The following is a 13,250-nucleotide window of genomic DNA, read 5'->3' as shown; positions in this document are numbered from 1 at the left end:
TTACATAAGGTTTATAAGGGCAATTTTAAATGGAGGATTAAACCTGTACTCTCTGCCAAAATACACACACACACAACATTAAAGGAAGTCTTTTTAGTTGTATAAAAGTCCCCAAGGATAAAGATGACAACAATGACAATATTTTAGAAACTAGGAAGTTTATTGACAAGTGGTACCTTACCTAGGACATTGGAAAGTTGATATCTAGGTCCAGAAGCAACCTGGTTCGCTCTGCCCAAGAACCCAAGAAAGGTCCAGAAAGTAAAGGTGCCAGGCACCCCTGGAAGTAGAAATGTAGCAGATAGGAAAATCAGTTACAGATATATTTAAAAAGTAACCAGATCCTTGGCCCATTCCCTCATCCTCTGTCTCTCCCCTACCATGACACAAGACCAGGGATTCCCTCTGTAAAGAGATTGAATTAAGGTCTTTATGGTCTTAGGGACATTGGACATCACTGAAGATGAATTCCCTACTATTAACAGGGATATGTGTGTGTTTGTGTGTGTTTTAAGTCTACCTACTTAAAAATGTATGCCTCCTTGGGGTTCCTGGGTGGCTCAGCTGGTTAAGCATCTGACTCTTGACTTCGGCTTAGGTCATGATCTAGGGGTCAGGGGATCAAGTCCCACAATGGGCTCTGCACTAAGTATGGAGTCTGCTTAAGATTCTCTCTCTCTCTCTGCCCTTCTCCCTGACTTATGTTCTCTCTCTCTCTCCCATATATATATATATATATGGGGTGCCTGGGTGGCTCAGTCAGTTGAGTGTCCAACTTCAGCTCAGGTCATGATCTCGTGGTTCATGAGTTTGAGCCCCATGCTGGGCTGTGTTGACAGCTCAGAGCCTGGAGCCTGCTTCAGGTTCTGTGTCTCCCTCTCTTTCTGCTCCTCCCCCATTTTTACTCTGCTCTCTCTCTCTCTCAAAAATAAACATTAAAAATTTTTTAAATAAAATAAAATAAGATAAATATATGCACCCTTCTTCCCCAGGAAGATGGCAGAAGGTAGGAGTTGACCAAAGGGTTCCTCGTTGGAGGAACTGACTGATGAAGAGAGAAATTCCAGATGCTCCAAGTGGCAGTAGGCTAAATAATGGCCATCCAAAGGCTCTGATCGTAGAAGCCTATAATTGCTACCCTTATAAGGAAAAAAAAGAGCCTTTGCAGATGTGATTGATTAAGGATCTTGAGGTGGGACAGTCGTCCTAGATTATGTGGGTGGGCCCTAATTGCCTTCACAAGGATCCTCATCAGAGGCAGGTGGAGGGAGCTGCTATACACAGAGAGGAGGAGGCAGTGTGAACCCACATAGAGGTTGAAGATATGTGACCACAAGTAAAGGAATTCTGACAGCCTCCAGAAGCCAGAAGAGGCAAGGAACAGATTCTCCCCTAGAGCCTCTGGAAGGAGCATGGCTCTGCAGACAGCTTGATTTCAGTCCAGGATAGGGTACTGATTTCGGACGTTCAGCCCTCAGAGCTGTGAGAAAATAAACTTCTGTTATTTTAAGCCACCAAGTTTGTGTCAGTTTGTGACAGCAGCGACAGGGACCGATACCCAGTGAAACGTGCAAGCCAGTCACTCCCCCAAGGGATAAGATCTACAGAGAGCTTCTCATCGGCTTTGTAATGTCCCAGTCATAAAATATGAACAGCTAGCCAAGAATCAACAAATGCTTGAGAAAAGATTCTAATCTAAAGGAAACAAATATATAAAGAGGAACTTGGAGGAAGAAAAATGCAGAAAGCTTAGGAAAACTTCTAAAAACTAGAATATCATGAGAAAGATGAATTGTTGCAACCATAATCTGAAGACAAAAGATTGTTGAAAACAAGGTTTTCAGAGAAAAAAGTTCTTAGAAATAGAAATATGAGAGAGCCCTCAAGGAGATGGAGCATTAGTCTCCTGAAGCTTGTGTGAACAGCACACAGCAACATCAGGTCAGATGATCAAGGTCAATTATCAATAGTGATATATCATGTTGATAGCATGTGCCCTTGATACGATGTGATAAATATGACGTTTGACCTCTGTGGTTTTTTTCCCACCCCAACAACTCTAATCTAATCATAAGAAAGCAGACAAATCTCAAATAGACATTCTGCTAAAGCCCTGACCAATACTCCTCAAAACTGTCAAGGTCGTCAAAAACAAGGAAAGCCTGAGAAGTCACCAAAGTCAAGAGTAGCCTAAGGAAATTATATGACAATTACATATAATGTGATATTCTAACGGGGATCTGGAACATAAAAAGTAAAGTCAGCAAAAGCTAAGGAAATCTGAATAAACTATAGGTTTTAGTTAATAATGATGACTTAATATTGGCTCATTAATTGTAACAAATATACCATACTAATGTAAGAGGCTAAAAATAGGGTAAACTGAATGTGAAGTATGTGGGAACTCTATTATCTTCATCATTTATTTACAATCTAACATTGTTAAGAAAATAGTCTATATTTTAATATGATAATAGGTATGTAAAAGTAACAGAAAGGGTGGAAGTCAGAGTTGAATAAATCTTCTAGAAAATAAAACAACTATGAGCCAATAGGATATATAGGAAAGGAAAAGAAGATTAGGTCATTCTAAGAGGATTAAACCATTAGATCCAACCATCTGGCAAATGGGAGTCCCAGAAAGAATGAACAGAAGAAGTGAAGAGAATAAACATATCAAAGAAATAATTCAAGATTTTCCAGAACAGAAAGGCGTATATTTCCAGAATAAAAGTGTCCACCAAGTGCCAAGCACGGTGGATAAAAAGAGCCACACAAAAGCACATCGTCATGAAATTTCAGACCAGTGGTGATCAAGATTTTGCAAGCCTCCAAGGAAAAAAATAAAATAATAATAGTAAAAAATGATCAGAGATTTAAAAAAAAATAGAGACTCCAAATGGTATCAAATTTCTCAGTAGCAACACAGGAAATGGAGAAGACAATGGACAGACATCCTCCAAACTGTGAAACATGTCACAAGATGGAGGAGTCACAATGATCAGAGTCCCCTTTTTGACCCAGGTTTTGACAATGTGACCAGGAGCCTTTGTTCTTTTAAGTCACTGAAATCTGACTTATCCGAACCCAGTGTGTCTTTGGATCAGCAGCACCAGCAACACCTGAGACTTGTTAGAAATGCAGGTGCTTAGCCCCCACCTCAGGCCTAATGGAACAGGCGCTCCGGGGTGGGGCCCAGCAATCTGTGTTGTAAGGAGCCCTCCAGGTGAGTCCATGTGCACCAAAGTTAGAGCGTCACCAACTACCCTAGCCAGATGCAGATAGTAAGTTCGGTAATTAGGTAACCGTCCTGAACATGTCTATCCTGTGGCCCAGCAATTCCACTTCCAAGTGTCTCCCTTAAATGTTGACAAAAAATGGACTTGGACAAGGCTGTTCATTTGCAACATTGTTTATAATGGAGAAAAAGCAAAAACAACCTAAGTATCCCTCAAACGGGGGATGGAAAATAAATGGTGGTTTACTGATATCATGGAAAACTATTTAGCAATATAAAAGAACACACTAAACCTGCATGAATCAACATGGATAAATCTCTAGGCAACCCTTACTGAAAAAAAGACAAGTTCCAGAAAGGGGTGGGGATACATTATCCATAATTTTACAATACAAAAGTCAAGTCTGTAACACAGATTCTTTATTGTTTATGCTTTCACACATTGCAGAAACTGTAAAAGCATAGATGAGAAGGCTACATTCCAACTTCAGTGGGGGAAGGGGAGGGAGGAAAGGAGGAATGGAGGGAGGGCGGGACTTAACTGTACGTATTTTTTGTCTTCAAAAAGAAAAGGAGACCAGACACAAATAAGACAAAAATTTAACATCTAGGTTCAAAATTATATATTATATTACCTTTCCGTTTTAAAGCTTACATTATTTCCTAATTGAAATGATTAAAGACACAGATAAATTGTATAACCTCAGATACTGATGAGTGCCATGGAGACAAAAAAAGCAGAGGATAAAGAGTGTGGGAGGGAGGGGCCTGAAGGAGGGAAGCTGTTTAGTACAGATGGTGGGGAAGGCTCCATGGAGGAGGTGACGGTTCAATGCCTGAATGGTAGAAAGATGGAAAGATCTGAGAGTGTGAGCCAGGGGGCCAGTGGCAGTTGAGAAAGAAGGGAAAGCAGGGACTAGACATGGAGTGCCCTGGGAACCAGGTTAGGGGATGTGGTTTCTACTCCGTGCACAGTGGGATGCCCCTGAAGGGTTGGAAGCCAGAGATTGACAGGATCTTTAAAAAAAAAAAAAAAAAAAATCACTCTGGCTGCCAATGAAGTGAGACTGGAGTGGGGCCGGTGGAGATGGGTAAACCCTGCCCATTTCTCCATAAGAGAACAGAGAGGCTAGGCTTAGCGGCGGCAGGGGCAGCCATTAGCCGTGATAGGATCCAAGCTGTGTCTTGCGAATGGACAAGATTGCTGAAAGTCAACTGTAAGAGTGGGAGGTGAGGAAAGAGTGAGGTCAAGGACACCTCCTAGGATGGCTGCCGCTGGAGAGAACAGAGGAGATGGGCTGGGTGCGGAAAGAGCTTTTGGACAAGTCCAGTCTGAGATGCCTATTAGATGGGCCAGTGGAGATGCTGAGTGGGCTTCCGGTCTGTGAGTCTCAAGCTCCCAGGAGAACTGCAGGAGACAGTAGAATCAGCTGGCTGGATATTTAAATACATACAGTAACATTTTTGCTGCTGTTGAAGTATAGTTGGCCCATAATGTACAACATAGTGATTGGATGAGTGTACACATTATGCTGTGCTCACCACCAGTGTGGCCACCACCTGTCGCCACACAACGCTATTACAGCCCCGCTGACTATATTCCCTGTGCTCTTCCTTTCATCCCCTTGACTTACCCATTCCAAAAGCCCGATGCACTTCTGGTTCCCATTTTTCCAAAAACTGTGCTCCAGGTATGAATAGAGGAAAATAAAATGTAACTTTTAAAAGACCGATAAGCACAGCACAATTCATGATTTTAACATCTTGCCACCGTATTATCTTCACTGATTCAAATTCTTAACATAATTTAATCAGCAATTAAGAAGGAAGGAAGTTACAAGAAAGAAGAATATTTTTTTTAAATACTTGTTTTTATTTGACTTTGAATGCTTTGGTGCAAAGCCACAGCCTCATTGCTCCTACTTAGGACACGCTTATACGTGATTAAAGAACCGTCTGGCACACAAAATATAAATTTACTTTATCTGTAGGGTTTCTAGATAAAGTAAAAGACGACCAGTTAAAACTGGATTTCAGATGAACAGTGAATAATTTTTTTTAGTATAAGTAAAACCCAGGCAATATTTGGGATATACTTTTATTTTTTAAATGTTTTATTTATTTCTAGGAGAGAGAGAGAGAGAGAGACAGCGTGAGCAGGGGAGGGTCAGAGAGAGAGGGAGTCACAGACTGAAACAGGCTCCAGGCTCCGAGCTGGCAGTCAGCACAGAGCCCGACGCGGGGCTCGAACCCACGAACCGCGAGATCATGACCTAAGCGAAAGTCGGACCCTTAACCGACTAAGCCACCCAGGCGCCCCAGGATATACTTTTATTTTAAAAGCATTTCTTATTTGTCTGGGACAAATTTAACTGAATTTCCTGTATGGTTACTTGCCAAATTTTATAGAAAATAAGTATCTATTTGCCATCTAAGATGCTGCTTCTTTCAAAGGATACTACCATCTATTTCTCTAGCTACCTGGACAGGCAGAAAGAAGATAGCTGGAATTCATTATGACTTGCTGCTAGGGTTTTTGCATGATTTTGCTTATTTTGTTTTGCCTTGGGGGAAGGCAGACCGAGAAGAATAATATATGCACCAGGCAATTTGTAGTTAGCAGAATCGAGAGATCTAATAATGTATTCCAGTCTGTCTCAGATTAATTGTATAATAACCTCTGCTTTAGATTTCTCACCCGAAAAGTATGGAAAATATCTTTTCCCAATGCTCCTCACAAGAATCTTTGAAATTTCACCAAGATGATGTACTTTTTCCCCCCCTTAGGAGATGGAGGAGCTATAGTTCTGTATAATTTTTGATAGAATATATAACATCTGAAAACTACACCCAGATACAAAAACAAGGATAGACCCTTTTTCTTTTTTCTTTCTTTCTTCTTTTTTTTTTTTTTTTTTTGCCAAAAAGCTAATTAAGAAATTAAAGGTTAAAATAAAAATTTTAGTCAAAATATGAAAGATGATGATTCTGGAACATGATAGCATCATTTTAAAGTTTATTTAAAACAAGGGGACCTGTTGAGAATCCAACTCTTGGTTTCAGCTCAGGTCATGATCTCACAGTTTGTGAGTTCGAGCCCCACATCAGGCTCTGCACTGACAGCTCAGATCCTGCTTGGGATTCTCTCTCTCTCCCTCTCTCTTTCTTTCCCTGACTTGCACTCATGCAATTTCACTCTCTCAAAATGAATATAAACATTAAAAAAATAAAAATAAATAAAGTTCATTTAAAACAAATTAATCAATGAGAATTCAACTACATTTCTTTAAAAAGACAAATAAGGGATGCCTGGGTGGCTCAGTCAGTTAAGCATTCAACTTAGGCTCAGGTCATGATCTCACGGTTCGTGGGTTCAAGCCCTGCACTGGGCTCTGTGCTGACAGTTAGCTTAGAGCCTAGAGCCTGCTTCAGATTCTGTATCTCCCTCTCTCTCTGCCCCTCTCCTGCTCACGCTGCCCCCCTCTCTCTCTCAGAAATAAATAAAAGATTTTTTTTTAATTTTTTAATAAAATAAATAAAAAGACAAATAAGGAAAAAGTGCCCTACCAGATACTGCAACATAAATACACACAACGTAACACAGAATGGTATCATGCAAGGAGCAGGCAAATAGATGAAGTGAATAGAGACCCCAGAAACAGACGTGTTTTTACTCACAAGCCAATAGTAAGGGGGAAATTATTCTATGAATGGTATTAGAAGATTGGTTGTTTGCAAATGATTCAATGTAGACCCTTACCTCACACCATATACCAAACTAAGTTCTCAAATCCAGCTTGAGAGGACGAACAAATACAACTTAGAAGAAAACAGCAAATACCCACCTAATCTTTGGTGAAGGGAGGATTGTATAATCTATAAAACGGATAGAGGAAATCACAAAATCTTAAAAAATAGATTTGACTACCTAAAAATAAAAATCTTTGGTATGCAAAAAGCAGAATTAGAAAGCAACCAATAGAATTATTTCAATTTTGGATAAAGATTAACATCTCTGATAAAGTACATCTACAAATAAAAGAGAAAATTAATAAGTACCAAAACAATATGTAGGTACAAATGGGCAAAAAAACTATAAACAATTATAGGGGGTAAAGGAAGGGAATCAATAAATAGAGAAAACAGTCAACTGTGTTCAATATCAAGTCAATAAATATAATTTAAAAGATGCTACCATTTTTTTTTACCTTAAAATCAGTAAGAATTCTCATTTTTGATAGGAATACTCAATGTTGGGGAGAGTATGTGCTGCATTCTCGCATAGTGCTATTCAATGATTAGAATGACACGTTTGGAAGTGTGGAAGGAGACAAAATGTGCGAAGAACCTTTTGGTGTTCGTATTCTTTTGATCTAGTAGTTTTATCAGAATTATCCTAGATTTTACTAGCTTATCTTAATCCCAAATTTGAAGAATTTGTCCTAAGCAAATTGTCCTTTAAAAAAAATGCTCAAAGATGTTCATCACAGTCTTTTAAATATTCTAAAAATTGAAAACAATACGAAAATGAAAAGGCAAATTGTGGCACAACTACTTAAGGGAACGTTTTGTGGCCATTTCAAATCTATATGAAAATATTTATGCTATAATGGAAACTGCAGAAACAGTCAAGATTCAAAATTGCATATTAAATATAACCGCAATTATGTAAAAAAAAAATCTAAGTACAGGAACTTGACTGGAACAAAAAAAGAACATGCTAACAATGGTTATCTTTTTACGGAGCATTGCATGTGGCTACTTCCTCGTTCTTTCTGTTGTTGTTCTCCATATTAAGAATTCCCAACTGTGGGGAAATGTGTCATAAAAGACTCAAGTTTGATATCTGTATGCATATGTCTGTGTGTGTCCCTGTGTGTATGTGTATATATCTGTGTACATGTGCGTGTGTGCACGTGTCTGTGTCCATATCATATCTTCTGTCCTGTGCGCAGGTCCTTTGGAGTGCTGCTGTGGGAAATATTTTCTCTTGGATACATGCCGTACCCTAGCAAAAGCAACCAGGAAGTTCTGGAGTTCGTCACCAGCGGAGGACGGATGGACCCACCTAAGAACTGCCCTGGACCCGTGTACGACTCTTTTAGGAATATTTCTACAAGTCACTAAGGACGCTTTTCCTTTTCAAAAAATATTTCAGCCATGTATGCTTTTTTGTTTCAAGACAAAGGGGCAGATAGCTGACCTCATTTAATATGGCCCAGGATAGGAGTGTGGCTGTGACTTCCATGAGGAGGGTTAATCCTCCAGCCCCTCGAAAGCAGTGATGTCATGACTGAAAAGTTATCTCCTGTCTGACCGGAGGCTGCGGACTCACCAGGCTTACACACCCCCAGCCTCGTGGGAATCTGTGTCCCGAACTCCACCCCAGCTGCCCTATGCCATCTGTTTTAAGTCTCCTTTAAATATCCATTCCCTGCATTTTCTGCTGTCTTGTCGGGCATCCCTCACCTCCTTCCCACAAGCAAGGCGGATGGGAAATATAATTAGAATATTCTTCCCCAGAGGTGACTTCAGTTCAGAAATGGAATGAGAGGAGCCATATTTCATGTAAACAGGACATCTGTTAATGAGCTTTGGTGTTCTAATACCCTTACACCTGGGCACGATCCCTTAGCCCATCGGCAGAGGGCGGCATGTGCCAACCACATGGAACATAGATGAGTTGTCACTCTCCAAGATAGTGCCACCTCTGGTCCCCCCTTCATGGGGATGAGCACTGGGTGTTATGTGGAAACTAATTTGACAATAAACTATTTGTAAAAAAAAAAAAAAAAAACAACTGTGAAGGCAAAAAAAAAAAAAAAGAAAAAAGTGCTGGGGAGGGGCACCTGGGTGGCTTAGTCGGTTAAGCGTCCGACTTTTGCTTAGGTCATGATCTCGCAGTTCGTGGGTTCGAGCCCCGCATCGGGCTCTGTGCTGACTGCCAGCTCAGAGCCTGGAGCCTGTTTCAGTCTGTGACTCGTTCTCTCTCTGACCCTCCCCTGCTCACACTGTCTCTCTCTCTCTCCTAGAAATAAATAAAAAACATTAAAAAAAAAAAAAGAAAAGTGCTAGGGAAACTATTTTTCATCCTTGTTTCTCCTGGTTTTAATTAGTGTGTTTACTTCTTCTTTTAGCTACCGGATAATGACCCAGTGCTGGCAGCATCAGCCCGAAGATAGGCCCAACTTTGCCATAATTTTGGAGAGGATTGAATACTGCACCCAGGTATAAACACTTTTCCCTTTGACCAGCATTCATATGGAAAAGATGGCAAATACCAACATGTGAAATGAAAGCTAAACCAGCCAGAGAACATGAGTTGCGATCGCGAGAATGATTGGTTATGAAGTAAAATGACTAGTGCCTCAGTTTACCCATTTTGTAGATAAATGCTAGTTACTGCCTCTTCCTTCACCAACACATGACATGGTTGCAGTCCATGATATTAGAGAATCAGGACTCACAGGTGTTAACTCAATCCCCACAGGTCACTAACGGTTTTTTAGACAAAACTGGAGCTTCAGAGAAGTATCGGAAACACCTCCTCTCAAACAGTTGATGGTGTGGCTAGAGAAATACTCATGTGAAACAATGCCTGTATATAATTGTTAGATTGTATGCCCGATGACCTGTATTAGAGGGATTCAAGGGAAGAACAAGGTCTGGAAAAATCTTTAACATCATCAATAGCATTAGTACAGCATCTGTAACACACAAGTCACTTTTTTTTTAAATGTTTTTATTTATTTCTAGGAGAGAGAGAGAGACAGTGTGAGCAGGGGAGGGTCAGAGAGAGAGGGAGTCACAGACTGAAACAGGCTCCAGGCTCTGAGCTGGCAGTCAGCACAGAGCCCGACGCGGGGCTCGAACCCATGAACTGCGAGATCATGACCTAAGCGAAAGTCGGACGCTTAACTGACTAAGCCACCCCGGCGCCCCACAAATCACTTTTCATGTATTGCATTTTATCTTCAGTGAGGTACATAAACTATCCCCACTTTCCAGATGGGTGGGGAAACCTCTCCAGGCCACACAGCTTCCTCGCAGTTCCGTTGGTGCTTATGCGGCTCCTTCCCCCGTTTCCTTCAGAAGGGACTCTAAATTCTCCGTTTTCTACCCGCTTCTAGAAGACTATACCTCCTACCTCAAGAGAGGAGAGTCTGAGAATTCATTCCCCACCCCACCCCCACCCCCATCTAGGCATTTACACCCAGTCTCACCCCCTTCCCCATGTGTCAGGGGAGGTGGAGCCCACCAGCTGCGTGGTGCCCCCGTCGTCCCCCAGGAGCCCCTCCACCTGCACCACCAGCTGCATGGTGCCCCCCTCGCCCCCCAGGAGCCCCTCCACCTGCACCACCAGCTGCATGGTGCCCCCCTCGCCCCCCAGGAGCCCCTCCACCTGCACCACCAGCTGATCCTTCAGGGACGTTCCCTCCCTGTGCAGTGTCTCCTCCCCACACATCTTTCCCTCTCTCGGCTCTCATTCTGCCAGGATATCTAACTCTGCAGAGTATTTGAGATGTCGGACAATGAGCCACCACCTCTCTCAATCACCTTAGCTGTGACGCATACATGTTCAAGCCACATCCTTCATTCCCAGCACCAGGGTCTCACCCTTCCAGCAACTTCAGCTCAAAAGTGAGGGCACTGGCATGTATCTACATGGACTTCATTTATCAAGTTATTTGGGGTACTTTCAGAAAACGTGGTGTTCGGTGAATGGGTGAATGGTATTTTAAGTTATTACATTGTAATACTAATGGAATACACCCACTTAAATACACACACACACACACACACACACACACACACACAAACACACACACACAACTTTGGAGTAACTTGTCTCCAAAGTATATAACATCCCTCGTTAAAGCAGGTAATTGTGTACAAGCATATTTTCAATGACTCCCCATAGAGATTAATAATTAACAGGGAAAGAACTAAAGAATAAGAGAACCAGAATGTAGTTATTTTTTATTCTTACACTCCTTGTTGACGAATACTGGATCAATGTGCTATTCTGCGAAACTGAAGCAATGGCTTTCCCAATTTGCATAAAATATTAAAGAATTAAATTCCCCCAAGTTTAAGCTTCCTTCCACAAATTTTCTTCCAATCTCTGGCAACTGTCTCTGCCTATTTACAATCCATTGCTATAAAAATGATATAGCACAGAGTCGGTTTTGTAAGTGGTTTTCCTCATCACTGCAGCATTTCGTGGGGTTCACAAAGGCCCTGAGCGTATCCAGGCCAGATAAAGAACCATGTGTTATCTGTACATATGAAAATGTAACAGGGGAAAGTTATAATCAAGTGCACACGCACACACACACACACACATACACACACAAAGTCAGACACAGACTTTTTTTTTTTCGTTGAAGGATTTTATTGGGAATAGACTGGAATAATTTTTTAAACCAATTTATATAGTTTTTTAAATCTGTGAATCTGTAAGGTTTGCTCAAAGGTGCTCTCCGCATAGCCTGTCCTGATCCCTCTCCTGCGACGTTTCTATACGAGGGCTTCCCCTGCCAGCTCTTCCGGGACGGGGACGATCCCATACACTTCCTATTCCTCGCTGCCTAGGAGTTAATATATTCCCAATATATTAACTGAATGGTTTCCTCATCTATAAAGTAAGTTTGGACGAGACCGTCGCTAAGGGATCTTCCAGATCCAACAATTCTGGTCTGTGATTCAGCATCTTAATCACTTTGTTTCTCCCACCTGTAGGACCCAGATGTGATCAACACTGCTTTGCCCATAGAATACGGCCCACTCATGGAAGAGGAAGAGAAGGTGCCCATGAGGCCCCAAGACCCAGAGGGGATCCCTCCTCTCCTAGTCTCTCCTCCACAAGCTAAACGGGAGGAAGGGCAGGATCCAGCCGCCCCGCCCCCTCTGCCTTCCACTTCCTCTGGCAAAGCCTCCAAGAAGCCCACGGCTGCAGAGCTCTCTGTTCACATCACCAGAGGGCCCGCCGTGGAAGGGGGACACGTGAATATGGCATTCTCTCAGTCCAACCCGCCGTCCGAGCTGCACAAAGTCCAGGGATCCAGAAACAAACCCACCAGCCTGTGGAACCCAACTTACGGCTCGTGGTTTACAGAGAAACCCACCAAAAAGAACAATCCCCCGGCAAAGAAGGAGCCCCGAGAGAGGGGAAACCTGGGGCGGGAGGGAGGCTGTGCCGCCCCACCGAATGCTGCACCGGCCAGACTTCCAGGCGCCTCTCTGCTCCTAGAACCGTCCTCGCTGACTGCCAACATGAAGGAAGTGCCTCTGTTCAGGCTACGTCACTTCCCGTGTGGAAACGTCAACTATGGCTACCAGCAGCAGGGCTTACCTTTAGAGGCCACCACTGCCCCCGGAACCGGTCATTACGAGGACGCCATTCTGAAAAACCCGCCTGGGCCCTGAGCCCAGCGGCGCTCGTTTATCTTCCTTGGGAGCCCTGAGCCCGTGGAGGAGGGACAGGGAGTGGCTCCCCTACAACCAGAGACCAAATGTCACTTTTCATTTTGTGCCAACTGGTTTCGAAGTGCCACAGAAACAGCTATATTTTCAAAATGCTTTCGGGAAAGGTATCGAGCATGGGTTCATCTCATTCTTTCAAAAGAAGAAAATATCCTAAAGACGAGTGATAAACACGAGGGCCCCGATTTGGTGGCATTTGATGCACACTTCCTCCCGCTTCTCTCGAACTGTGTGTGCCCTGTCTCAGTGCGGTCAGAACTCGCTGCTTCTGTGTCTCATAGTCGGAGTCGTGGGTGTCTCCGTACCTCGTTGATGTGGACCGGGACCACTTGAAGGGAGGGGAGGGAACAGATATAAAGGAGTTACTTGTAGTGAGCTGGCGTGGGGAAAGGCATTCATTCTTTACCGGGCAAGGAAAAATCAGAGACAACTAACTGAAATGTCCCTTTAGATGATGTCCGGATGCTTTCGATTGAGCTGATTCAACGATGATTGTAAAAAAAAAAAAAAAAAAGTGAATAGTTAC

At 42.6% G+C, this 13,250-nt stretch overlaps 1 protein-coding gene across 2 annotated transcripts in view; it reads left to right on the top strand.

Moving 5' to 3' along the window:
- ALK (ALK receptor tyrosine kinase) overlaps window positions 1-13,250 on the top strand; it is a 671,693-nt gene extending 658,443 nt beyond the window's left edge. For both annotated transcript variants that reach the window (XM_039238463.1, XM_039238464.1), the window contains 3 exons: window positions 8,194-8,328; window positions 9,376-9,466; window positions 11,981-13,250. In XM_039238463.1, coding sequence (XP_039094394.1) covers window positions 8,194-8,328; window positions 9,376-9,466; window positions 11,981-12,667 — 913 coding nt within the window. In that variant the 3' untranslated portion in view covers window positions 12,668-13,250. The remainder of the gene's footprint in view (window positions 1-8,193; window positions 8,329-9,375; window positions 9,467-11,980) is intronic.

This window comes from Hyaena hyaena, unplaced genomic scaffold (genome assembly GCF_003009895.1).
Source record: "Hyaena hyaena isolate Hyena2069 unplaced genomic scaffold, ASM300989v1 scaffold_140, whole genome shotgun sequence".
Taxonomy (NCBI): domain Eukaryota; kingdom Metazoa; phylum Chordata; class Mammalia; order Carnivora; family Hyaenidae; genus Hyaena; species Hyaena hyaena.
The sequence above is the reverse complement of the archived record's forward strand: the minus strand, read 5'-3'. Positions and strand labels throughout refer to the sequence as shown.